This window comes from Miniopterus natalensis, chromosome 15 (assembly GCF_054644295.1).
Source record: "Miniopterus natalensis isolate mMinNat1 chromosome 15, mMinNat1.hap1, whole genome shotgun sequence".
Classification (NCBI taxonomy): Eukaryota; Metazoa; Chordata; class Mammalia; order Chiroptera; family Miniopteridae; genus Miniopterus; species Miniopterus natalensis.
In genome coordinates this window covers 51851162-51877752 of record NC_142095.1, presented here as the reverse complement: position 1 = coordinate 51877752, position 26591 = coordinate 51851162, and the positions used below count along the sequence as shown (strand labels likewise).

At 46.1% G+C, this 26591-nt stretch overlaps 1 protein-coding gene across 1 annotated transcript in view; it reads left to right on the top strand.

Moving 5' to 3' along the window:
* EIF4E3 (eukaryotic translation initiation factor 4E family member 3) overlaps positions 1-21284 on the top strand; it is a 34236-nt gene extending 12952 nt beyond the window's left edge. Inside the window, exons 3-7 of the mRNA XM_087824544.1 lie at positions 8425-8519; positions 10034-10094; positions 12558-12624; positions 15161-15316; positions 19345-21284. Coding sequence (XP_087680670.1) covers positions 8425-8519; positions 10034-10094; positions 12558-12624; positions 15161-15316; positions 19345-19391 — 426 coding nt within the window. The 3' untranslated portion in view covers positions 19392-21284. The remainder of the gene's footprint in view (positions 1-8424; positions 8520-10033; positions 10095-12557; positions 12625-15160; positions 15317-19344) is intronic.
* Positions 21285-26591: the final 5307 nt, after the last annotated feature.

The following is a 26591-nucleotide window of genomic DNA, read 5'->3' as shown; positions in this document are numbered from 1 at the left end:
CTTTTAAGTCTGCTTCGTAATTTCATTGACCAAGTCCTAAGTTTTCTACAAGGCCAATTTAAATAGTTTCCCTGGGGTACCCCTAAACCTTCTAATGTCTTAGAAACTCAAAGAGTTGGGCACCTAGATTGCACCTCTTAGGCAGTCTCTCACATGCATAGCATCATGGAGAGCATTTTTTCTGACACCTTTCCCAATATCTGGCTGGAAATATGGTTTATTCTGTGGTCCCAGGGAGGGCAGTGAGTGGGAGTAAAGACACAGTCCCGACCGTAGGCTGCTTTTTATCTAGTTGGGAAATGGCATAGGCATGTGGTGCTGCGTGACAAGCCTCAGAGCCAGCACGCACCTCGTCACAGGCAGTGTGGGAGTAGCTGGCCCGGGGGTCAGTGGTCTCAGAGTCCAGAGCAGGCTTCCCTCGCCCATCGTTTGGAGCCCTGAGCATTCGACTTCAAAGCCTGTCCTCATATGGACGTCCTTAGGTCCCTTGGTTTGTGAGGACTCGGCGGGCTTTCCTCTCCTTTACGACACTGGCCATCAGAGCTCTGCCCGGAGTCCGGGCCGGCCGGCCTATACAGTCAGATGAAGGGGCAGTTGCTGTCCTGTCCCTGTGTGACCACACACGTGCACGGCTGAGCTTTGGTGTCCAGAGCAAGTTAGCCGGGTCTTCAGGGACCACTTCAGGTACCCAGGTTGGTATGTACTAGGAAGTACTTTCTTTAAAACTTCCTTGAAAGCCACATTGGGATGTAATTTATATTCAGTAAATGCAGATTTCTTAAGTGTGCAGTTTGATAAATACTGGCAAAGGCATGCAAACTTGTAATCATTATCCAGATCAGAATAAAAAAAGTCCATCGTCAGAGAGTTCCTTCAGCCCGGTCCAGCCAGTCCTTCCCCTAGCAGCCACTGCTGCTCACACTCCTGCCACCACGTACTCACTTTGTTTTTATTGAACCTCATATGATGGATCGCACCCTACTTATTTTGTCTGGTTCCTTTTACTCAATAAATGTTGCAGGGTTGAATGAATGAATGAGAAATTAACAAGTGAGTGGTGTTCCTGAGTCTCAGTAGACTACTCCTAGAAGGGTCCAGTAAGCTATAGGCCGTCTATTCTCAGAGGGCGCAAAAACTGATTCTTGGTGGGTGAAAAAAATCTTACTTTTTTAATATGTAAAGCACAGATGTACATACAGTACATAAACAGATATACAGTCTCTCTGTAGCTTTAAAATTTTATAAGGGAGCCCAGCCAGTGTTGCTCAGTGGTTGAGCATTGACCCATGAACCAAGAGGTCATTGGTCCGATTCCCGGTCAGGGTACATTCCTGGGTTGGGGGCTCGATCCCCAGTAGGGGGCGTGCAGGAGGCAGCCGATACATGATGTTTCTCATCGATGTTTCTCTCTCTCTCTCCCCCTCTCGAAAAAAAAAATCAATGAAAACATTAAAATATTTTTTACAAGGGAGTGATTAGGAAAAGGGGCTCCTGCAGGTACTCTAAGTGCACAGGACGTCCTGTCGTCTCTCCAGTGTCTCTGTCCCCTCAGTTCCCTCACCTGTAAAACAGAGAGAGTAAGTGTCTGCTTCCCCTGGTTGACTGAGCGTTAGTTGAGGTTGCACCTAGTTCTTAGGAGTGTTTAACAGTTAGTAAGCCCTCGGATGTCAGCAGCTTTCACTGAGGTGGTGTTGAATCCCACCCGCAGCTCCGCCAGTTGCTTGGAGAGGACGTGGGCTGTGGCGGGGGTCACACCGCCTGGGTTTATGCCCCATTCCTGCTGCACTCCGGCTGGGGCAAGTTGCTCGAGCTCTGTGTCTGCCTGCTCATCTTTAAGACGGAATCCTTGGGACCCAGGTGTCTCGTGAGCTTGTGAGAATGAGATGGCACAGGAAGTAGAGAGCAGTGGTGAGGCTCAATGGTAATAGTAATCGCTCCTCTGCCATTGTCTGCCTCCTTCAGGAACTGCTCTTTGTCTTCTCAGCCATGTTTTATATCAGCAAACTGTGTGCTACGATCACTAGATTATTTTTTTCAAGCAGTTACACCATAGCTAACACCCCTACTTATGAAGACATATCTGCCCGTCAATAACTTTTGGGATTTCAGCCCTTGAGTGTCCTTAATATCTGTGAATAATCCTTAGTGTTGAAGGACTAGCCTAGGTTTCTATCTTAAAGTCAGTTGAGGACTTGCTTTTGTCCCACTGTCTTTTTAGCCTGTGATTGTAGGTTGATTCTTGAACTTTTTGTTAGCACTAAAAACAGCATCCCTACGCATGCCTGTGTTTCCCCACTTGCTTTTGGCTGAGCTGTAAGAACCGTGTATTGTTAGTGATTACTTTCACATAAAGACCATGCATCTTTTATACTTTGAGGTCCTTCAGCATATCAGAGACCTTGATGAGGAGGGGAGATATCCCCTTTATTAGTGGGGGGACTGATGCTAAGAGGTAAGTGACCCAGTCATGTCGTGTCTCTGGGATGGGGCCTTCATCCCGCTTCTTCCTACTCGCATTCTCTTTAACTCTTCCCTGAGTGCCCCTAGATGGCCCAGAGACCTGCTGTGGACAATCTTGTGGGGCCAGCAGTAATTCTCTCTGTTCGGACTTAAATTTAGTTCCTACTGTCCTGCCTTTCTTGGAAAATTCCATTTTTCGTGGAGATTTTTTCAAGACGCTTGATTTCTTTTACTCTTTTGCAAACATTTCTAAATGTTCTGCATTTCTCCTGTGTTTTAAGTACTAAATGGATGCTCTGCAGAATGGAACCCAGCTCTGAACAAGCCTGGTCTCACCCCTGGGAGAACCAAGAGCTACCTACCAGGTGTGAGTTGTAAGGGAGGGCTCCTCACTCCCAGTGTCTTCCAGCCTTGCTTCTCGAGACCAAAAACTGCACCCAAAAGCTCATTGCCATGCAGCATCTCTACCCCCTCAGCCGTCTGTGTTGTCACTTCAAGTTCTGCCACATTGTGTCCCACTGGTACTGGGTTCTACCCAGTATTTCCCACAAGTTGACTGATTTTTACTTATATAGAAAATGACATTTCTTCTGTAAATGAATATCCAGAATCATTTACCATAAACAAAAGGGCTTCTTAAAATATATGTATTCTATTAAAATGAAGAAAATGTGCCCATGACATCGAGATGTCACCCTCAGAAGCGTGCAGCTCTGCACATGAAGTTAGGCCATGAAGTGGGGACAACAGGTGGCTTTCCAACCCCTGGAAGTGAGGCTGCCATTTCAGAAGGAGAGGTTTATAAGTCAGTGTTGATAATGGAAGATGATGAGACCATTGGTTCCAAGTACTCCCTGCAGAAGGGCAGCCCAGGGCAGGCGGTGTCCTGCAGTAGAGTGGCCTGGAGGGAACCAGGGGGGAAGGGGAGGAGCAAAAGAAACTGCACACCAGAGAGAGAGAGAGAGAGAGAGAGAGACCTGAAGCAAGTTCTACTTCATAGCTCTGGCCAGCACAGGCTAATAAGTGTAACAGGATTCTTTATTATCATTGAATTTATTCATTACGTGTTTATGGGATCAACATATAGTCACAACCTAGTTGTGCAGAAATAGAACCGAAGTTGAATTACCTGAGACCCTCCAGTCAGCTGGCCTGCAGGCCCTTCCGAGGATGGGGTGGGGGTGCAGGGGACAGACTAAATCTTGCCAAGTAAAAGTAATTTAGTCACTTTGGAGGTAAAACTTGGTCTCTTCTGAAGGTGATCAGAATGTGCCTCTTAACAGAAGGATTAGTTTGAGCTGAAGGCAGCTAAGAAACAGCACGCAGGAGTTGCTCTCTGCCTCACATTGGGGCCTAAGTTTCCCTTTGTGAAGGTGCCCCCCTTTTTCATCCCTAGTCTACATAACAAACCTTACTAAACAATTCTAATCTACCTTGTATTTCCTAGTCACCTTCCCACAATTTACACCTTTAGGGGCCCAAATCCTGATTTTTTTTGTCTAGTCACCTCTTCACAAAGTATCACCCTTTTTTCAGTAGTATCTAAGCTCCTGAGATGAACAAGTTCTTGGGTTTTGTATGGAGCCCCTCTGAACTTAAAAATATCAACCTCAATAAGGAATCATCTACCAGTCGGCTGCACCTAGTAGCAGGCTGCACACTGCTCTGCTGTTCCCCAGACTTTTCAGGAACTTCTCTCAAAGTTTAAACCCTGCTTAGGTCCCCAACTCAGACTTTGTTTTTTCTCTGTCGACTTCCTGCGGGGTGGGAAATGGCCCTGACAGCCTCCATCTGATCTGCTTGGCCATCAGTCCTCAAAACTTGGGCTCTCACTTTAAGTCAAGCCCTTTTGGAATTCCAAGCAAACCCATTTCTCTCCAAGTGACCAGCTCCTGCACACCTCGAGCACTTTGCTTTCCTCCCATCCTGTCTGCTCTGAGCTGAAAACACCCGTTAAGGTCCACGTTTGTTATGGGCATCTGCTCAGATTCAGTTGGTGAGAAGCAAGCCCCAGACAGCTAGAAACACCTGATGAAAGAAAATGTTCATTAGCATTTGAAAAATACTCTCCTGCTTCATATGCGGCAGCCCTCACAAGAAATGCTGGACTGGGCAGGGTTGGGTTTCTGGAGGTGCATTGCTGGGTGTTTGTGTTACACTTTGCTATCTGTCACCACGTGGCATCTTTTTTTCTCAAGTATATTCTCGTATTTTTTCTTCAGAACACCCCTGAAGAAAATTTGCCAGTTTCCCTGGCAATGGATGATTCTCTCTTTGGCAGAGGACTGTCAGGTGTGGCATAGTAGCTCCAGTCAGAACTAGCAAACGGGTTTATCAAGACGTCATCTTTATCTGCTGAGTCTGGCCACACCTGCTTCCCCATTTCAGGCCGTCCACGCACTCACTTGCCACCTGGAGCTGAGTTAGCCAGTGAAATGGCTGCGTTCGCCCTGCTGCCCGGGAGGAAGGAGGCTTCCAGGGCTGTGTGTCCTGGGGGGACTATCCTGGGAACTCTGCTCCTAACTCCGTTAGAGTTAAGTCTGCACTGGGCAGCCATCTGGCCTGCTTGTTAAGCAGAAGAGGTGCCGCAGTGATGCTCAAGAACTTCCCGCCGAGGAGTGGCCTCTGCACAGGCTGCCCGCGGGCACCCAGCTCCGCTCCCCAGGACTGCCCACGGTGCCCACTGCTGGCTCAGTGAAGGACGCCCAGCTCTTGCTCTTCTCCTTGACCTGGGTTTTCTTTAGGCTTTTGAAAAAACCATTTGACCATCATTGGTAAACATTGTGCTTGGTTTTAGCTTTACTGCAATCTATTGTTTGCAGGCCCAAATAGAATTATAAGCCTAATTGCTTTGTAGTCTATTTGCTGGGTTCTATCTCTAGTGAAATGTAGGTGTTTCAACTAAAAAGAAAAAGCGTTACAAGGAAACGGCCATGAATAACAAAGCTTCCGTGCGGGGCCTCTCGCTTGCAGGAGGGAGGGTCTGAGGCGCTGCGTGACGCGGGCCCCTCCCTCAGCTGTCTCACCCTCACGCAGACCTAACGGGTACTGCGTGTGCTTTGCAGCAGGGAACAGGCCCGTTCAGTGCCGCCTTTTAGACTGGGCTCCCCTCGGTGCGTCCCCAGGTGTTTCGCTCGTCGGCTCTCGTGCGCAGGTGGACAGCCCTGTGCTCTAATCGGCAGGCTGAGTCAGAGCTGAGTCTGTTGCTGTCTCCTCAGGTTGTCATCTGTCAGGTTTGCCAAGACTAACAAAATGAGTGTGTGTTTCTGGTTTTTTCAAGAGAAGCTGTAAACCTGAGGGTCAAGCTATAAACCTTAGGAAGAAGCTGTAAACCTTAGTACAGTCCTTAGGGTGTTTTCTCACCTTTGGAACAGGAGAGCATTTTGTTCAAGGTGCTTCAAACAGTAGGTAGAAGTCAGGACTCCAGGACTTTGGCAGAGCAGTGCGGGCAGGTGCTGTGGTACGGGAATGCCTTTTAGGGGACTTGAAGTTTCCTGCACCAAAGTCCTTTTGGTTTCACCTAAGGCAGGGATTTCTCATTTAGCATAGTCTCGCCTATAAGTTCTGCACAGGTCATCAGCACCTCACAGTGAGAGTCCCAGGCTGGAGTCACAGCACCGCTGTGCTGGACGCCACCAAGGGCTTACTGGCGAGAAAACGTCTCTAAACATTCCCTCCTTCTGTGACTGGTCTGTGGCTTCCGAGATGGAAGAAAGATGTTCCAAAAAACATGGTAACGTTTTCAAAAGAAATAGCTTAGTGGTTAAGAACACAGGTTTTGGAATCAAATTGCCTGGCACCAAATTTGGCTCTACCTATTCATGTGCACAGACAGACAGAAACCAAAGAATTGGAGCTACCCTATTCTTTGCACTAAGAGCAAACCATTTATAGGGTAGGAACTTTAGGGGTGGAAAAATAATTTTCCTTCCACCTTTCTAATAATCAAATTGACATGAGACTGGTTAACAGGAGAAATAAATTGATATGAGACTGAGTAACAGGAGAAAAATAACCTAATTTATTATGTATGTACATATGGGGTGTCCAGAAGAATATGGGACCCCAGGGCGTATTGGGCAGTTGAGGCTTATGTGCCATTCTGGACTGAGCAGGGGGAGCTGGGCTCTGGGACTTCAAAGGGAAAGCAGGCAGTTCTCAGGGAGATGGGAAAGCAAACGTGGTAAACAAATTCACGCTGGGGGACCCCAAACAGTGGGGCAGAGAGGGGAGTTCAACAGACAGATTTGGCAGGAGCCTCCATCTATCACACACAGCTCAGCCTTGCTGAGGGGAATGAGCAGAGGCCACCTTCCTGAAGCAGGGTTTTCTACCTGAATTCCCCTAGGCAGGAAAAGGGAAGGGTCAAAGATTCTTTCTGAGTCTTTTGATTCTTAAAAATAACCAGCTTAAAATAATATGCCAAAAGGCATATCTTGGGTTGGCAAAGTCTGGTCTCCTTCAGTACTTCCCTGAAAAAGTGGAAACTGCTTGAGGACCCACAGTTCCTACAAATCCATTTTCAGCTACTCCCCACATTAGCACTGCATTAGTACAGGGATCCTGGGATCCCTAATTAATCTCCCTGCAGGCAGATTTTTGCCGTCAGTTTTACCTTACAGTTTGTTGCTGCCCTTGAAGTTAGTTCAGCGTTAATTTTTTACAAGACAGGCTCAGACACGCAGGAGGGGCCCTCCTTCAGCACAGATGTGGCCTCGTCCCAGCACCACTTTTCTCCACAAGGCTCTGGGGCTCCTCCTTCCAGTTCTGCTGCTGTGCTCTTCCCTTTAGACCCGTGAGGAGACACAGACGGTCACCTCACTCGCCTCCCCACACAGGAGCCTAGTTCTCACTGGTGGTGTGATTCTGTGCATAAATGAATTCGTAGCCGAGTAATCCTGTAGCCCACTCCAAACAAACTGGGGAAGGCTTTGTTCTTCATAAACAATTCTCATCCAAACCCTAATGTTTACACCGAACAGGGGCGCTCGAGCAGGTTAGTGTCTGCCTCAACTTTCTTATCTATGAAACAGCTTAAAAATAGTGCCTCCTAATGAGGTTGTCATTGGGACAGATTACACAAACATGTAAAATTTAATAGACCAAAGCCTGGCATCATTACTACAGGTAGTATTGCTGTTACTATTACACTATTATTATATAATGTTTCTGTCTACCAGCCGCTCTGTCTTCATTAGTTCTGGCTGCTCTCACAGAATGCCGTAGCCTGGCAGCTTAAGCTACAAAAACGGATGTCTCACAGCTCTGGAGGCTGGACGTCCAAGAGCAGGGTGCCGGCGTGGCCGCGTTCCAGCGAGGCCGGTTCCTCCTCGTGTCCTCCGGGCCGCAGAGGGGCCCGCTCTCGTCCTCTTGGACGAAGCCCTCACAGCCTGTCGCCGCGCCAGGCTCCGCCGCCTCCGAGCAGCACTGTGAGTGAGGAGGACACAGGCACGCGGCCCAGACCGCCCCGCACCTTGGGCAGCTGAGCTGCCACCGTCCCCGCGAGGCGGAGGAGCACTCAGGCCACTCTGCCCAGCGTCTCCCTTCCCCCCACCCCGCAGTCCAGGGCGCAGCCTCGTAGGCTTGGAGAGAAGCCTGTGTTACAGGAAACGTGGGTCGTGTGTGTGTTCAGCACCAAGGGCTTTATCAGGTGCCATCTACTTGTCAGGAAAACCATTAGCAAGGCCCTTTCCTGGTGTATGTGGAGGTACATTGCACAGGAGTGTTTGCTTAGTGACCACGGCACTGTGAAGCACAGCACTTGGCCCTACTTCAGCAAGGAACATTTTTTAATGTTATGCTAATGTTTTCTAGCAGAAAATTAGAACACTGAGAAAAATCTATTTTGGATGGATAGGACTTAATGAGGATCTGATTTTTTTCTTTAATTCATTAATTTTATAATCTAGTGGCATGATACAAATCAATACTGGGTATATTAAACAAAGTGTTTTTCTTTTGAAGATATTCTGGAGTGTGTACAATAACATCCCTCCGGTGACTAGCCTGCCTCTGAGATGTAGTTATCATTTAATGAGAGGAGAGAGGCGACCGCTTTGGTAAGTGTCTAGCGTTAACCTGAGGTCATGGTGGGAGGGGAATGATTGTAACCTCATTAAACACTTCATGCTGAGTTGGAATGCAGAGCACTTTTCTTCAGGTGATGCTGGCAGCCGTTTCAGCTATTAATTATGAAGTAAGCCCCTGCCCTCCGGCCCCTCTCCCCCACTCACCGTGGGCTCAGGATGGTAGGAAGAGCTCTTGGTCTCCCCCCAAGGGCCCCATTCAGTCTCGCCACCAATAGGCCATCACTCATGCTTTTGAGGTGGTGCCACCCTTTGCACAGGGTGTCCATCACCTGGGTGTCTTCTTTCATTTGTTCAGTGATGACCTGGGCAGTTGAGTGGAAAAGCTTCTAGACTTGTGGGGAGCTGAGGGGGACAGATGTGGGATCCATACCTGTTGTATGGTTGAACAAGATCATGTCACCAAAGACACCTCTCTTACACAGACCACAGAAGGTGTGGGACTGCCCGTGGCCTGGGGTCTGGGCAGGGACTCCCTTTAATAGCTTGGTGCAGTGATGAGGGAGGTGGACAGGAAGCCAGCTTGCCTGGGCTGAGGTCCCAGCTAGTAATACATCGTTAAAGCATGTCCCTCAACTGTTATAAGTTACATAGTCATTAATAAAATGGGAATGTATGTCATCTCCTTTGGTAGCAAATGACAGGAACTAAATCTGAGCCAAAAAATGGAATTTGGGGCCCTGTACCTGAGAAGTCCAGCGGTGGCGCTGATTGCTGACAGGTGCGTGCTCAGGTGCTCTAGGAGCAGAGCGCTCTAACAGATGTGCTCTGCTTGTCTCAGGACTGGTTTAATTTTCAGGCCCTCCCGTTGGTGGTGGCAAAAGGGCTCACAGTGCCCCCAGGCTCGCACCCTACGAGGTTATCTGTGTCAGCACTGACCAGCCCGGAAGATACCAGGGCTGGCTCTCATTGGCTCACATGGGTCACCCAGCCCTGGCCGATCACAGGCACGGGAAGAGGCAATATCTCATGGGCGAGCCAGAGTCATAAGCCCATCTTTGAAGCTAGGGAGTGCAGTCACCCCTATCTGAATGGGTCTGACACAGAGTAGGGGACACGTGGCTCCTTAAAGGGAAACTGGGATGCTCTTACCAGAAGAGGGAGACACAGAAAATTTCCACCAAAGGGGCTGGGTCACCTGATGGACCTAAGAGACAATGCCATCACCCTGATACCAAACAATAAAGGCCTTTACATAGGTGAAATACTTGTGCTAATATACCGATCCCAGGCAACCTAGGGGACCTCTCAGGACCACCTCCTTGGGGCTGAGAGCCTGGCTTCCCATCCCCTTCCCTGCCCTTGTGGTCACTGAATTTCATTTTCTTCCCTCTTCATCCCACCCCCTTCCTTTTTCTTTCATCTACTTCTGTTCCCAATAAAAGGACTGGGGGAGTTTATTGAGGAGTTCTGGTTGTTTTTTGTTCTCATTGTCATCTGTTGTTAAAGTAAGTCCTTGTTGTAACTTCAGACGTTGTTTGACCCAGGGAAGAAGAGAGTAATGCGAAGGGCGGTGCGTGGAAGATGAGAGTGCCCAAGGACAGCACGGTGGGTGTGCTCGGACCCTGTCCTGGAACTGCCTGGGCCTGAGTCGCTGGTTGCAGACGAGGCCGTCCTGTGCTTTCAGACAGCGTGCCCGGTCACCTCGGGACAGGATGGGGCTGAGAAACTGCCCTGTCCTGCGGCTTCCTGCCTTGCACCGTCCCCTTCCGTTACACCGCTGTGCGTCTCTAGAAGAGGTGTCATGGTCTGTGCCATGTGGTCTGAAGAGCTGAATGCCTGTAACTTTTACAGAAAGCTTATTATCTCTGAGGCGGTCGTTTTCTCACCAAGCCATAAGTAACATGTGGATGTTAGTTTTACAAAGCAAGAAGCAGGGTCCTTCCCTCCAACAGCCTGTCTCTCCTCCACTGGGGGCAAGTGGTACTGAGTATGACCATGGTGTGGAGAGTGGGGGTGCTGGGGAGGCCTGGGTCTCACCATTCTGTGGGGTTTCACATGAGGCCCATGAGAACCTGGTTTGGAAGAATGGCCTGGTGAGATGCTGGTTTGCTGTGGCCAAGCCTCAGAAACCTCAGCTTCCCAGGGGTGGGTGGACTCTAGTGCACCACACTGACTGAAAGTGAACGTTCAAATGTTCTTAAGCCCTGGGAAACCAGAGAGCGGCTTTGAAAATAGATGAAAGGGCAAGTGCTACCCATTCTCACCTCTCCGTGGTTTCTTTCATGTGGATAAGCTCAAAGAATTGAAATGTCCCCAGAGACCCATGGGCTTGAGCTGGAGTCATTTCCCTATAAGCACACACCTAAGATGTAGCCAGATCTGTTTGTTAAAGATGTAGGCTATTGTCAGGATGTGTAGCTCCAAGATTTGTCTGTTAGTTGGCGTATATCACGATGTCGGGAGCAAATGACAACCAGGTAAGTAGGGCCTGTGAATGCACTCTGTGCCCCTTAAAAAGGAGAAAAAGCAGATAGTGTAAGAGGAGAGAATGCATGTTTTTAAAAATTTCAACAAGTTTTCCTTTTCACATTATTTTCTGACACTAGACTTTGAATTCTAGTAGAAACAATCAGGATGCCAACTTTCTGTGAAGAGGCTGAAAGGCATGTCTGCCTTTTCCCTGTTAGTCCACTCGGCCACATTCAGTCCCAAGTAACACTTCACGTCTGTACAGTGTTGTCATCCTGAGCAGTTCAGTGCACGCTTAGTTGGCAGCCAGTGGGTCTGGTGGCCACCCTTGTCTGCACCCAGAGCAGGACAGGGAACTTTCCCTCCCCTAACTCCACCCTCCCCCTGAGCTGCATCACTGACCATAAGAGAACACAGTTGGGCAGGTAGAAAGTAGACAGGGTGATTTCTAGATGGGAGACAAGTAGACCAGAGGGAGGGTCTAGGGAGGAGAAAAGAAAACCCCTCTTGAGAGTAAGAGGCCACAATGGTTCAGCGAGGCTGCTTTCCGCTCGTTGGAACGTAATGTAAACACTGGTATTGTGGTTAATATGCACTGAGCCCCTGGCATAAAGCAGACATACAGCTCTTTATGGAATGGCTGAGTCGGCTGCATCAGAGCTAAGCCCTTTGAAAGCACTGCTGACTGAGGCATGGTCACGACAACCCTGGGAGGTCAGGCCCTACTGTTTTTCCCTGTTCGCCTCTGGAAACGTGCTCAGAAAGGTTGATAGCCTGCCCAGCCAGGTTCACAAATGCTAAGCAGCCTGCCAGGATTCAGACCCAGTTCTGGGAGAGTTCAGAGACTGTGGACCGGGGCAAGGAAGATAAATGGGACCAAGAACTTCTCAAGGGGGAATAACCGGCAGAACTGCAGGCCTTCAGGGGCCTGTTTGCTGGGTGGCTCTAGCAGATCTTGAGTAGAGAGGACTCCATGTTCCCACTGGCAGGAGGTGGAGCAGACCGCGCGCTGTTTCCTCTGGGGAAGTGCACACGGACACTCACAGGGCTGTCACTAGGGCAGACAGCCTGCCTCCGGGAGTGGGCGTTGGCAAGTCTAGTATTCAGTAACCCAGACATTTCCTAAGTGCTCTTTGCTGTGTAACCTTTGAAGTACCTTACAAACTGCAAGGAAAACAGAGGAAAGGGTTTGGAAGAGAAGGATTTTGCTAATAGTATTCAAGTGTAACCAGTCGATACATTCTGAATCAGAGAGAGGTAAAGAAATCAGAAATTAAATCATTTTAATGCGTTTTCCCCCCTTGTTTGAATTTTATCTGGGGTTCACTAGAAATTAGCCTTGTGACTTAGGACACCAAGGCTTTTGGACACGAAGTTAGTGCCTCTGGGTCACTGCATCTGTCTGTAACGTTATTTGTGGAACGACACCCTGTGGGTGTCCCGCCTGTAGTTGGAGGCGTCTGTGGGCTCTAAGCATGGGCATGGAAAGCACGTGAAGTTGCAGAAAATGGGACTTGTTTAGCTCCTGAGTATAATTGTCTAAAAATATATATACATTGTGTTTTTTTGGTTTTGTTTTTTTTTATTTTTTCACACCAGTCCACAGTTTGGAAAGAGTTGTTGTTAGCGACTATCGGGGAGCAGTTCACAGACTGCGCCGCAGCAGGTAAAGAGCGAGCGCGGCCTCTCCCTGTGCTTGCCTTGTGCTTGTTACTTGCAGAAGTTTGTATGTGTTTGACTTTTTACATGTTTTGAAGTTGTTTATTTTGTAACTGTGAAGTTACTGAGATTTTTTTTTCACGTGATTGTGGCACTTAGTGTTCTATGTATATGTACACATACATATTTACATGTGTGTGTACTAAGTATATGTCTGTGTATATGCGTATGTATGTTCCCTCATAACTCATCTTAACCGTATCTGTGATCATCTGTTCAAAATAGGCAGAAAGAAAAGAAAATTTGGTATCAGTCGGGCTCTGGAAGTTTATAGCTAGGTAGGCACAATTCTTTCTGTCCCCCTCAGCCCCGTTCCCCTTCCTCCAGCTCCTCTCTTCATTCCTGCTCAAAGGGAGCAGTAAAGAGTAGGCAGGATGCACTCAGCCTTTCAGCTATGACCCCCCCACTATTGAAGCTAAAGTATAATGTCTTCAGGACGTGACTCTGGAGACCACTTTCAAATACTGAGTGAATTTTCTGAGTACATTTTAATTTTTCTTTGTTTTTATCATGAAACCACTCAAAGAGGGGAACTGAATTGTTCACTTAAAGTTTTGTTTTTCTTGGTTGGCTCCTTCTGGATGCTTCTGAGGTAACATTTAGAGTAACGTTTTTCCTGTTTAGCATTCAGTTGCGATTTTTTTAACGAAACGGTGTTGACTAATTTGCCGGCAGATGTGCTGGCTAGTGTGATCCTCAGAGCCGGCGGCCTCCCAGTCCCGTGGCCAGCTTCCAACTCATTGCCAGCAGTTTGGGTAATTCTGCTTTTGTTTTACTTTCTTCTTACACCGCTCTTTTTATTTACTGAAGACAAAACCTGGGTTAGACGAAATTGTCTTAAAAATAAGATTCCTTTTATTTTAATAGGGAGTGGTTAGCAACTTCACAATATGTAGCCAAAATGCACCCTAGGTATAATTGTAAATATAGAAATCCCTGGGAGAGAAAGTTTGTGTGTGAATTATTCCTGTTTCCAGAACCAGGGAAAATTATCTAAGTAATAATAAATAGCCAGGATTGAATAAAGGAGACCTATTGTTCTGTGGTTGGCTCAGGAACTCCATTAACTATTAACCATTAAAAACTGGCTCTGCCACTTGAAGTGGCTCATCCCTCTGGGCCCCACTCCCCATCTTTAATCAGCGGCCTGCCCTGGTCCTGACTGCTCATGCTGCCAGTGCCCTAAACTAATCAGGGTTTTGCTGATTGACTCTACGTAAGACTCTTCCACGTTTGCCGATGGATGTGCCTTTGCCTGAGAGTCACAGCCTTCTTACCTGCCATTTCCGCGAGTGCTGTGCTAGGTCTGTGGGCTGTGCCTCGCTCGTTACCAGAAGCCACTCCAGGCAGGAATCGACAGCTCAGCATCCTCAGCTCCCTCTGGCCAGAAGTGTAGGAATGTGCAATATCAAAAGACTGGAGAACACTGATATTTTCCTAAAGACTTCATGACCACTGTACTGAAGAAGTTGTTTAGATTTACAGGTTTACAGCAAATTGGGCAAAGCATGTCTACTAAAGCAACATTTTCTAATTTTGATGCTTACCTTTTTCTTTTACCTATTGGTGCTGAATGTGCAGGTGCAGAGAGCCAACTCTGTTTCATTAATGTGTCACGAACATGTGAAAACCAGGAGCCATGAGTCTTTACTCCTATCATTTCACTTCAAATTAACATCCACAGAGGGTCTGCAAGGGAGCATATGAGAGTATAGTACGTACCAGCCACCATTCTCAAGTATCTACAAGGTAGCCCTAAACCCAGAATTCAGTTTTTTTAAAAAGACCTCCATTAATTAATGTGGGTAAATGCTTTAATGTCCAGCCACTGCGATACTATAATGGTCACTGATTCTCTAGCCCACAGTTAAAAAGCCCAGACACAGGACAGGGATGCCTCGAGCAAAGCCCTGGGGAACAGGAAGAGTTCATAGGAAAGGAGACAAACCACAGAAAGCAGAGGGAGCAACTCGGAATGCACAGTCCACGTCCAGTTAGTGTTGGGGCAAATAGTACTAACCACCCCAGGATATCTGAGCGCTTGGCAGGAAGTCAGGAGAAATACTTGCTCTTCTCAACAAAGACAGTCAAGCATCGAGGAAGAGTTCATCTGAGTTCACTTGGCTTTCAGAGGGCAGAGTTATGCAACTCATTTTAGAAAAAGTCTCATCAAAACAGTAAGAAATAGTCAAAAAACTTTGGTAACATGTTAAAAGAGTAAATTACTTATCTGGAAAATGTGTTTGGCTTGAACGCTTTGTTTATCTAAGTTCCCGGTTAAATGTGATGTGATTGCTACAGCTTTTGCCCAATAACTTGCTTTTTGTCCAGTATTTCTTCTTAGAAACAAGTATTTATTGTGGGTTCTCTTGTGTCACCTTTTTATCACTTTATAACTTACAGGTAAAGTAATAAGTGCTTAGAAAACAATGTTGGCAGACTTGAAATTGTCACTCATCTCTTTTTCCCTGTCTTCCCCCTAGATGACGAAGTCATAGGAGTCAGCGTGAGTGTCCGGGACCGAGACGACGTGGTCCAAGTCTGGAATGTAAATGCCTCTTCAGTGGGCGAAGCGACCGTTTTAGAAAAGATCCATGAACTTCTGCCCCACATAGCTTTTAAAGCAGTATTTTATAAACGTAAGTGCTTTGTTTCCAGTTACTACTTTCTAGATAATTCTGTCATACTTTTAAAAATAGAAAGTGCGTTGCAAATGAGGTGAAGGCAGAATCACTTGAAATTCTATAATCCAGAAAATATTTCAATAAAATAAATTTAAGTGTTTTAAAAAAAGTTTAGTCTCAGAAATTAGAATGAGATTTAATTCTTGCCTAAATGCATGGATCAGAGAGGAGATACATGTTGTATGTATCATTTCAAAAATTTTAACCTGATCTTAAATTTGTCATTCTCAGAAAAAATTATCTTTTATTTGAAGCAACAATAACGAAACTGTTCCTATATGAGCTGGCAGGTAGATACTCAGTCATCCCTCACAAACAGGACTTTACAACATATAGCATCTGTGTTTGTGGAGGAGCTCTTCTGAGCACAGGATGAGTGAATGTTCTGGAGCGCTGGTGCTTCCTCAGTGTGGATGACTGACAGCTGAGCAGACTTCACGCACAGTGATGGAATGAAAAAGTATGAATAGGTGTGTGGACCCATTGTTTCCATCATGATTCATGTTCATTGCTTTTGTGTGCTCTTTTGAAAAAGTCATTTTTGTCGTAATGAAAATAGCTTAGTGCTATTTAACCAATGTCTGGTAGCTCGGACCTCAGGCTACACTTTCGTCAGTGAGATAGAGCGAAGCATTGGCAGCCTTACACATGTGTGTGATAAATTTCTTGTTTCCCAAACTGTTCCGAGAGTCAGTAACCCAGCTTTTTTAACTACTGTATTTCATTGACTCTAAGATGCCCTGGTGGTAGGATTGTTTTCATATCACTAAGAAAGAAAAGTAAAAGGCCCCCAGTGAAATTGTGACATAGCATTGATCCCAGGGGCGCCAGTGGGGAAAATGCATCTTAGAGTCGCTGAAATACACTTCATTTATTGTTTCACTTTTCTCAGCTCCTTGGCAAAAAGGAGGGGAAAAGTGAAATTTTGTTTCCTCTAAGAAATCCCACAGCCAGGCCAGGTGATTGAAGTTCAGCAGTGAGCCTGGGCTGGGCTGTAGAGCCTCAGGAGGTGCTTAGCTCCTCATTTGAGATGACAATTTAAATAGAAGGGCCAAGAGGCACTGTGGGGTCGCTTACTGGTGGTGCGTGTGGAAGTAGCACATTTGTAGGTACAATTTTCATTCCTCAGGGAACATTAATTGCATTTTCAAACAAATGTTAGCCGAAAGGTCCCCGAGGTCTCTCTTCTCGCACTCTGCAAGGCCAGCCACAGCAGAGACGAAGGAAGGATGCCACACGGCCCTCTATGAACCGGCTAAACTCTCTTTACTGCCCTCCAGCCAGCTCTGCACTTCACTCAGAAGGGAAGGAAAGCAGTTGGGACTCCTGTCAGGCACTCTGGGTTCTGTCCCACTTCAACACTGTGACCTGAGCAAGTCACTCCTCAGCCTTCCCTTTCTCATCTAAGTAGCAAGGAGGTTAGTCTTAAATGATCTCCAAGGTCCCTTCTACTTCAAAATTGTATTATTAAATTTCCAGGTAACATGTTGGTTAGCAGCAGGTTCAGCATGCTATGAGAGGTTTCAGTAGATAATTGGGCCACAGAGTGGTTAGGCTGCTTTTTAGGGCAGTGGCAGTCCCATCAGGTAAGACTGAGCAAGACTGAGTCCCTGCTTAGCTTTGTGATGGGCAGGGGCTTGCGGGGAGCCAAAGGGAGGAAGCTGCAGCTTGGCCAGTTAAATCAAGCTGAATAGACACCCTAAAGACAGAGGCCAAGGGAAGTTTGTGGGTAACACAGAACTGGCTACAGGTCTCAGTGGAAATTCATATTTTAATGGCATAAATTAACATTTAAAACCTCAAAGATTACTCAAAAATTTGAATTGGAAAACAAGAAGCAATTCTCTTTAATTTACATGCAGCAGGCAGTCCTTTACTCAGTAGGGTTCTAAATCAGGTGCTGCAGAACTGATCTGGAAAGCTAAGGCATGGGCAGAAACCTTATGCCCAGCCTGCTGAGGGACAGCTGGAGAGGGAGCTGAGTTAGAATGGCCACCTGTGGGCTCACTGGGTCTTGTTCCTAGCACTCTGCTGTGAGCATTCACAGGGCGTGGAGCCAGGTGACACGGCAGAGTTCCCTGCAGGGTGGATGAGAATTGGGCTGCTGATAAGTTATATATGATTTGGATAAAGATAGTTTATTTGACTGAGAAACTCCCAGTGGACAGAAAGCCCCCTCCCCAAATTCAGAGCAGCTGAAGGACAGGTGTCTTTTCTGATGTGAGAATTGTTTAGAGCAGAGGTTGGCAAACTATGAGCCTCAAGCCAAATCTGGCCCCTTGTCACCTGTTTTCATATGGGCTGCAGCTAAGAATGGTTTTCACATTTTTAAGTGGTTGGAAAAAATCAGAAGAACTACAGTGCATGAAAACTGTATGAAATGCATATCTCAGTGTCCACGTGTGTGTAAGGCTGCTGGCACCTAGCAGTGCCTGTTTGTGCACATTCATCTGTGGCTGCATCATGTTACGGTGGCAGAGTCAGTGATTGGCATAGAGGCCTATGGCCTGCAAAGCCCAAAATATTTATTCTGTGTCCCTTTCCAGGAAGTTTGCTGAGTCCTGGGTTCAGGCATTTCCATATTCCCTCTCTGCCAGCCTTGGGTGAACAGAGCTCTCCCAGCTCTGAATGCCCATCCTGCTATCTCCATGGCCTGTCCCAGTCACAGCACTGCAGTGTCCCTCACACTCACAAGTCGTGAAACCTTTTGATAGTTCCGATCTCGAGTTTTATCCTTGGAGCCCAGCGTTGCTGTGAGGTCGTGGCTCCCCTATGTGACCTACAGCACTGTATATTTTATTGCAGAGCAGGGCAGAGCAGGTTTTTTTTTTCCGTGTCTGCCCTGAAAATCTTCCTTAAAAAGAATGAAAACTATACAAAATGAAATATTTGTAGTTCTCCTTGTGAGAAATGTTCAATTAAATCAGTTTGGATTGCAGGCCACCCTTGGGAAAGCCTAGGTGTGCTTCTCCCAGTGTTTTGTGCAAGTGAAGAGAAGACAGGGAGAGCATATAGGTGATCCTGAGTGGAAGATGGTCCCATCCCCACCCCCACTCACCCGAAGAATTCGGTGCATATTGAAACCAGAGAACTGGGGGGGGCTTCAGAGGGGAAATGGGCCAGCGCCATTGCCTTTCTAGGACAGCTTCACTGAGGTGAGGGTGGGGAGGGGAGAGGAAGCTCAGGGGATCCTGAGTTGCCCTTGGTTTTATCAGACTCAAGCCACAGAGACTTTTCCCTGAAAGAGAACCTGGCCTTGCTTCAGGATGGTGGTTAACCAGAACCAGTGAGTAGAGTCAATCCTGGCCCTTCGCCGTGGAGGACATGTTATGTATTTCACAAGTCTCCCATTTCCCACTTCCACTTTTCAAAGTTTTAAGCCTTTGAAAAATAGTTTTGATAATTTATTATTTAGAGTATTAAAATTGTAAATAGTAATTTGCAAGCCAGGCAGTATAGCTGGGGAGAAGAAATGCACAGGAAAAATAAAAGACCCATTAATTTCATGAAACTTCATATCCCAGAGAGGGCGGTCAGGGGTGGGAGACATAATCGTTACCACCCTGGTGTTGTTCTTTGTTTTGTTTTATTTTTGTTCTATTTTATTTTTAAAGATAGGCTTGTGAATGGCCCTGTCTTGGGTAAGATGAGGTCCCTCCCTGCTCGTGCATTGGTGGGGCGCGTTTTCCCTGCAGCATCTGCTCGGAGCCCCACATACTCTCTGTTGGTTACGCATCCTCCCCGGCACAGCGAGAGAAGCAGGCAGCATGCCCGTGGCTTGTTTATTCCTTGTTTTAATTTTCATTATTACATTTCTCAGGAAATGCACGCCTTAGCTAACAGTTACTGGCACAAAAAGGTATTTGTGTTCTTGCCAGCATTTGGGGAAATGGAATGAGACAGATGCCTTAGAGAAGGGTTGCCCCATCCTTTGCTTAAAGTTTTCTTTCCTTTCTTTCTTTTTGTTTTTTTCTGTCCTTTAGCCCATGAAGAGCATCATGCTTTTGAAGGTGGACGTGGAAAACACTAATTGCACTCTGTAAAGAATTCTTTGTCCTTTGCTGATTGGTTTTGGAAACGGTCTTAACAGGAGGGAGAGTGAAGAGGAGACTTGCCGAAGTCCGATGCTGGTCAATTTAGAGTGGGCTCTGTGTTTGCAGATTGGCACCTAGGACTCACAGCGGCAGGTGGGGTGGGGGACACTGTGGGTTTCTGCCGTCACATTGCTTGCTTTTTTTTTTCCTTTTTAAATTCTGTGTTCTTTTCACTCAATTTTTTTGCCCTTTTAAATTCCTTATTTGGTCTAATTACTGTTTTGTACACTCTCCTTTCACTGAGGCCCAAGAAACCAGTTTCCCTTCCAGTAGCTATGTTGCACCTAGTCGATGAGAATATGCTTAATCGTGACAGGACTGCTTTTGCAGACCACGCTGCGCTGGCAGGAATACCCGGGGTGAAACCTGTCTTGAGTGTTATTTGTTGCGACACACTCGTACGTACTAGGCACTGGCATTGTTTTTTCTGTCCTGGGGAAAAGAAAAACCACTTTATCAGATGTTGCACTGACAGCATACACATCTTTTATTTTTCCTTTTTAAAACTTTTTTTAGTATGAGAGGAAAAAAATAGTTCAGTTGCCCAACGTGAAAACTATAATGACAGTTGAGTATCAGGATACAAATCGAACTCCAGGTTTGGACTCTGAACATATTTCTGACCAGAATTTCAGTTTGGCCCTCTCATGGGAGGGTTTAGATGGTAACAAGGGGTTTCTCCAGATAAGAAACCTTATACTTCTGATTTAAAGAGGAGGGAACATTTTAATTGTTTGAATTAAGCTTCTTCCAAATTTTGGGTGTATGTACCCACTTAGGGCTTTCCACATCAGTGTCACACCTTTTGGTAAGTGACCCCCTTTGCTGCCCACATCGGGTGTCATTTCCAGCCATCAGCAGTCCTCCCACACGGACAGCTTTCCTTTGCGTTTTCATTGAGGGGCAGGAAGTTAGAGCTCGTTTCCCGGATGAATGTGAACATTCACAAAGTTGAACTTTGAGTGTGTATCTGTTCATATTAATTTTTGGAATTGTTAATATATATTGTATTCTGTTACCGAAGCAACTCTGGTGTTGGTGGAAGGAAACACCACGCTTTGGCGCTGACTCGCTCAGCGGCCTGTTGGCCGCCTTGCCTCTGCACGCTCCCCCGCTCTACCTGAAAGAGGTGGGCTCCTTCGAAGGCGCCGCCTCCTGCTGGGGCTTTTTTGGGGTCAGGGTTGCTCTCAGGTGCTTACACATTATAGAGAAAGGCCGAGCGCTCAGAGCTTCATTGTAACCAGGATTTTTAATTCCTCTTGCAGTGTTGACCAGCAGAGAGCCATAGAGGTACCTCAAGCCTCCAACCTGTGTTTGTAAATAAAATTCTTCATTCAAACATTTAAAAGGACTTTCAACAACATCTGTTTATAAAAGTTGTACCCTTCATTTGCATTACTAACCACATCAACCATAATAACAATGATCATAGTTTTTAAAAAAATGCTTTGTTTCTAAACTTGAGTTTCTTCAGCAATTTTTAAATGAGGTACCAAGGATATCAGACCCGTTTTCACAAGCCTGGAACTTGTTTCTTTAAATATTGTACTAACATCCAGCTCGTTTTATTATTCATCAAGAATTTTAAAAATTACTATACACATGAGTTAAAATTCTTTTTTTATAACATAAGTATTTTTCTGATAGATTAGAAAAGGCTATAATTGAGTTATCTTCATTATAATTGTCATAGCTTCCATGAGTAAATGGGTTTTGAAGTATTTTTATTTTTGAACTTTATCTGAAAGCATTGTGATGACATGTTCAACTTCTGCATGTATGTAGCTTTTGAAGTAAAAAAAATAAAATAAATAGGAATGTTAGGCTCACACCAGTGTTTTCTAGTTTATATTGTCATTGACCATGAATCACGGCTTAACACACAAGTAGAGCTTTGTCCAGGCGCGTGCAGCTATTCCTGAAGCTCTGGAAAATACCAGCTGCGAGGAGGGTTTAATTCCTCTGGGTTAAGAACCTATCATCTAAATTACTTTAAGAGAGGACTTTGTCAGATTTTGCTTTTGAAAATGTTTTAATTGAATATTTAGTTCATAAGAGATGTATGAGCTAAGCTGATTTAATCAATTTAAAAGCCTCTCCTTGCCTTCTCGGGTTAAAGAAGGTATCTCTTCTGAGCTACAAGGAAGTGTCCTGTGAGGCCTGTGACTTCTGTGTTGGACAGTATGCCCGTCTCGACCAATGCTGGGGAGTGCCAGCGAGGCCTTTCAGATGAATTCTGGGCCTTTCTCGGCCACGTCCTAGCAGGTGCCGTCTAGACTGTCCACACAGACACACACAGGCCGAGGAGCTCACTCTGTCTTTGTCTTTCCTCAGGGCCTGGGGCAGAGCCAGGGGCTCTGAAACCAGCGTGTTTTGTCACCTCCCAGTATTCCCTAGGCTGCTAGCGCTTAGGGCTCAGCTGTTCACAGCAAGGAAGGTCACTGTGAAATAAGGACGAACACTACTCATTTAAATAAATTGTATTTCAGTGTCTCTCAGGAGCACTGCTGACATGCTGACTCTCATTGCAGGTTGTCTTTCCCCGCATCCTCTACTTTCCCGCACTTTTGATACGTGGGGAACGTTTACAGGGAACATGCATATTTACTATAATGTGGCTGTTAAATTTATGGTACAGTTGATGGAGAAAAAAATGAAAAGAAAAACACAACTCCAATAAACTTGAAAGGAGTTTAGCCTCACTCTAACCTTCTTCTTGAATTTAGCTCATGTACTCAGTCACAAGGCTTTATAGTTGAAAGAAGTTTTGAATAAAATTGGGCCCATAGACACAATATACAATCTACCCACCAAACCTGTCCTTTGTTGAAGGGCATGGGGCTAACGAGACAGCTGGACATTGGCGTCTGCAGGCCACGTCCATCAGGCCTCCTTAGAGCAAGAGCGTGCGAAGCCTGCCGGCCTCACCCCAGCATCTCGCCCGCTGAGCACTGTCTCTGGTCCAGTCTGACCGCTGCTGAGACTGTCTGTGTAATGAGACATCCTTGTCATGAACAGTCCCCACAAGTCCCTCCCTCTGACCGCAGCACCGTGGCAGGTCGGTGCCTGGAAGTGACCTGATTGGGACGGGAGGGGGCGTTGCTGGGCGAGCCCTGCCTGTGCACTTGCCAAGCTGATGACCTCAAGCCGCCGCATGGGGGCGCTGCGTGCCTGCCGCGGCCTGGCTGAGCAGCATAATTTATTCAGCTGTTTGTGTAATTATTTTGAGAGCCTGCTGCACTTTGCTCTTACAGTTTTATAAAAATTTGATACTACCCACAGAGGTTTAGCTCTTCTACACCTAATAAAATGCGTCAAAGATAGAATTCTCCAGATGTGCTTAAAATCTCAAATCGTAGGCTCTCATTGAGCTTTTAAGCAGTTCTAGAGAGAGAATGAAATAAAGTAACATGTAGGAATTATTTCTTCAAATATTGTGCCAAAGGGAGAAGTAAAATTGCAGTTTGATTTTTAGCTTTGTGAGTATGGAACTCCCCTTTTAAAGTATGTCTACTGTTTGTTCCTAAATCTGTTTCTGTAAGATTTCACTTACTACAAGTGAAAGTAGAGGACTGCCTGTAGTAGTTTATCAAAAGAATATATTGTAAAAATTACGTAAGAGTTTGGTGAATCGAGATTGTGGAAAAGCCTGGGTAATTTTCTCAACAACTGAGAGAGGCCAGAGGTGAAGAGGAAGCCCCAGGAGGTGCTGTGCAGGAAAGGCCTTGGGGACCTCGGCGCCCGTAGCGACCCGAGGGGCTCTTCCGCTGCCCCTGGGGGAAAACCCCAAGCAGGCTCCTGACACAGCGACCGCACCAGCACCGTCCTGCCTCAGTGCTTACTGCGTCTGTGTGCAGGACAGCCTTAGAACACTCTGACTTAGGCTGCAAGTCTCCCTCTGCGCTGTACAGGTTCACTCACCAGCTGACAGGACACCACTTTTAAAACAAACGCAGACTTAGAATTTTAGAGTGGAAGGGACCTTCGAGATCATCTCTCAGTGCCACCCGCCCAGCCCTTGGCGGGGGAGGATCATTGGTGCCAGCTCCCCCCCAGCCCTAGACGGCCTAGCCTCAGAGGCGGCAGCAGGTGGGCCTGGCTCTGCCTTTTGAGCAGCTCCCCAGGGATGCCGTGTGGACAGTCCTCGGCCCTCACTTTGAGCGTCCCTGGTTACACCCAACCCCGCAGACAAGGAAAGCCTCCCACGCCCCGCTCTCTCAGGTGCCCGATTAGGATGCCTCAGACTGACTGGCTAGAGGAGCCTCTGTTGCTAAGACCGATAGACAGAGCCTGTGCCAGGACTGCAGCACTAGCAGGTAGCCCAGCTCTGCAAGTCCAGAACATAAAACCTTTACTACAGAGTGGTGCCTTTTCTCTTTTCTAAACACCATTTCAGCCTGTTAAGAAAAAAGAAATTAATGTTCAGAAAAAGTAGTTACTCCATATGTGCAGTAACTGCTTTTCTATAATGTCTGATGGCATCTGGGTTCAGCATCATTGAACAAGATTAAGTGAACGTTACAGAGCTATAAAATTGCCTGTAAAATAACGCAAAACTGTTCAAATGACTCTCCAAGTAGCCTGGGAGTGAATTTCCACTAAAATTAATTGTCACTCCTAGATGTAGCTTAGCACAGCTGATACTAAACTGGAAGTGTCAAAAAATCAAAGAAGTATTCCCTAAACCGAGAGTGGTGAGCAGTCGCCGTGAGTCACCGTTTCCTTGTTCGCCATTGCTCCTGACACTTAATCCCATTGTGTCTGTGTGTGATGAATGTCCCCGACTAGAATATCCAATAAAAGCGCCTTTTGGATATTCTGTGCTCTTGTGTCCTTCAAAAGTCATGAGGTTGAAGGCGTCTGTGTTAAATGTTTGTTTCGGTTGCTGCCTGAAAAAAGTTATCAGTGCATTTAATGAAATGCCGGATTTCATTATGAAGCTTTCGACTTCTAATGTTCAAGCCCGAGAACTTCTTTAAACTTTTATTTTGGAACAAGTGTTTGTTTGGGAATTACTGAACTGGCAGCTGTGCGTTACAGACGTGAGTGCTGCTGCGTTTTCTACGGAAACTTAACGCCGCCTCACCTTTGTACGCATGAAAAGGCAAGTTTCAGTAAAGGTTTAGGAAAGTGAAAAATTTAATTTTAGCACTTTCATTATATGATGAACGGAGAATATTAAGGGACTTCGAGCATTTTAATAAACTTACAGGGTTTATGTTTTCAAATACAGCCATTAATTCTGTGAGCCTAGATTAAATTCCTTCCGAATATCTCAGACCTTAATCAGGTAATTTGGTTTATAACCACTGCATGGTTTTATAAAAAGTTGTAACTATCTTCTTTGCATGTATCCTCACTGAGATTTTAGTTTCATTTAAATTATTACACCAAAGGGTTTCAGCACTTAAACTTGTGAGCACACTTTAGTTTGCACCATTTGTCCCAAATTTAAAATCTCATCAGTTGTATTCAAAGTTATTCATTCTTTCAAACTGTCCTACCTGCGTAAGTTGAAGCGAGTTTATTTGCCGTATGTTTGGGATCTGCTCGTGGCCCCCCCAGCCGTGTACCATCTGTGGCCTGTGTGGTTGGGGCCCTTTCACATATGGCTCCAAGCTGGTGGAATGCCCTTCCTTTGATCTGGCTTCATCCAGTGATTTGCTCAGGATTTTTAAGGTCAGAATGAAAACTTTTCTGTTCTAGTTATTTTTTATTTTATATTGTGTGTTGTGTTTGATGTTCAAATACATGTGAAAGTTGCTTCTATAAGTCGGTTTTATTCCAGCCTTTTGCAGCAATAAGGTAAGACTAGGCTGCACTTTTCCTGCTTGAAAGTGTGGTGATTTATGTGTTTCATGCAAATGTTTAGACTTTTCATGCAAAGGTTCTTGCACTTTTCTAATTTGGGACTATATTGCTATGAATTTGTGCTCCTTTCTTTTTCAAGTTATAACTTTGTGGGGTTTAAGTGTTCACTAGTTTGTAGAATTTAATCTTTCCTAATGTGTTGCCCGTAATTCTCTGTAACTGGGTTCCGTAGTGTAGACATGTCATTCTCCTCCCTCGAGTTTAACATTTCATGCAGTTTTACCCAGCGCATTGCCTCATCTCAGGGCGGCTCCAGGCGTACGTGTGGCGGAGGTCACAGCCGTGCACCCAGCACGCACGGAAACCTCTGCCCAGGCCCGGTGTGCGGGCTCCCAGCGTTCCGGCGCGCGCCCTCCTGAACACACTTGGTGATGGGGCTCACTTAGTCTAGTAGGAAACACACTTCACTTACTTTAATTCTTTTTCTTTACCCTTTACTAAGAGTGGTTTCATTTAGAATAAGTTAATTATCCTTATTTCTCTTTTGCCCTACAATTTGCCCAGAAGATTCACTTGTCCTCATTTAGCCAAGTAAAGTGAATTTGCTCTTCCTTTCTGGCTAAGATGTCCCTTTAAAAACAAACAAAAGTACCAGCGAACTCTGATTTCTCCCGCTCATCTGGAGGCTTTCCTGTTCCTCGCCATGGAAACAAGCAGCCCCGGGCTGTGTGTGTGGCGCTCTGTTCATTTGGACGCGGGGCATGTGGTGGCAACGCTGATGGGGGCCTGCCACTCCGAGACCTTCAGGTTCCTCGTGTCTCCTCTCGGGTGTGAGTCTGGTTGCTGCTGCCGTGTGTCCCGTGCGGGCCTCAGGTCTAGCGATGTCCGTGTTGGAATTTGTTCTTGGTGGATTTGTAAGCGTGGGCCCTGCCTTCTTACCGAGATGCAGCTTTTTAAAGGCCAACGCCAGTGATTCTTCTAGTGTTGTAACTGCTGTTAAAGAACTTGTAACTGCTTTCACTAATGATCATATTTTTTTAAAATCTCTGGAATCGTATTGGAAGATAGGTCTTTTGTTATAGGAAGAAAACAGTAGTGTTTACAAAGCTTAACAAGTTAAATGTATATCCTGGAAATATTTCTCTATTTCCCATCATATGGCTAGGCTATGGTGCTAACTTATTTCTTGCCAGAGAAAATCAGTTTAAATCACAAGCACATTAACTAACAAGTGTAAATCATAAGCTCTTCTAATCACAAGCACGCTGACCTCTGGACCATGTGTACAGATGGTCTGGTTATGTGTGTGCTCCTGTCAGCCTCAA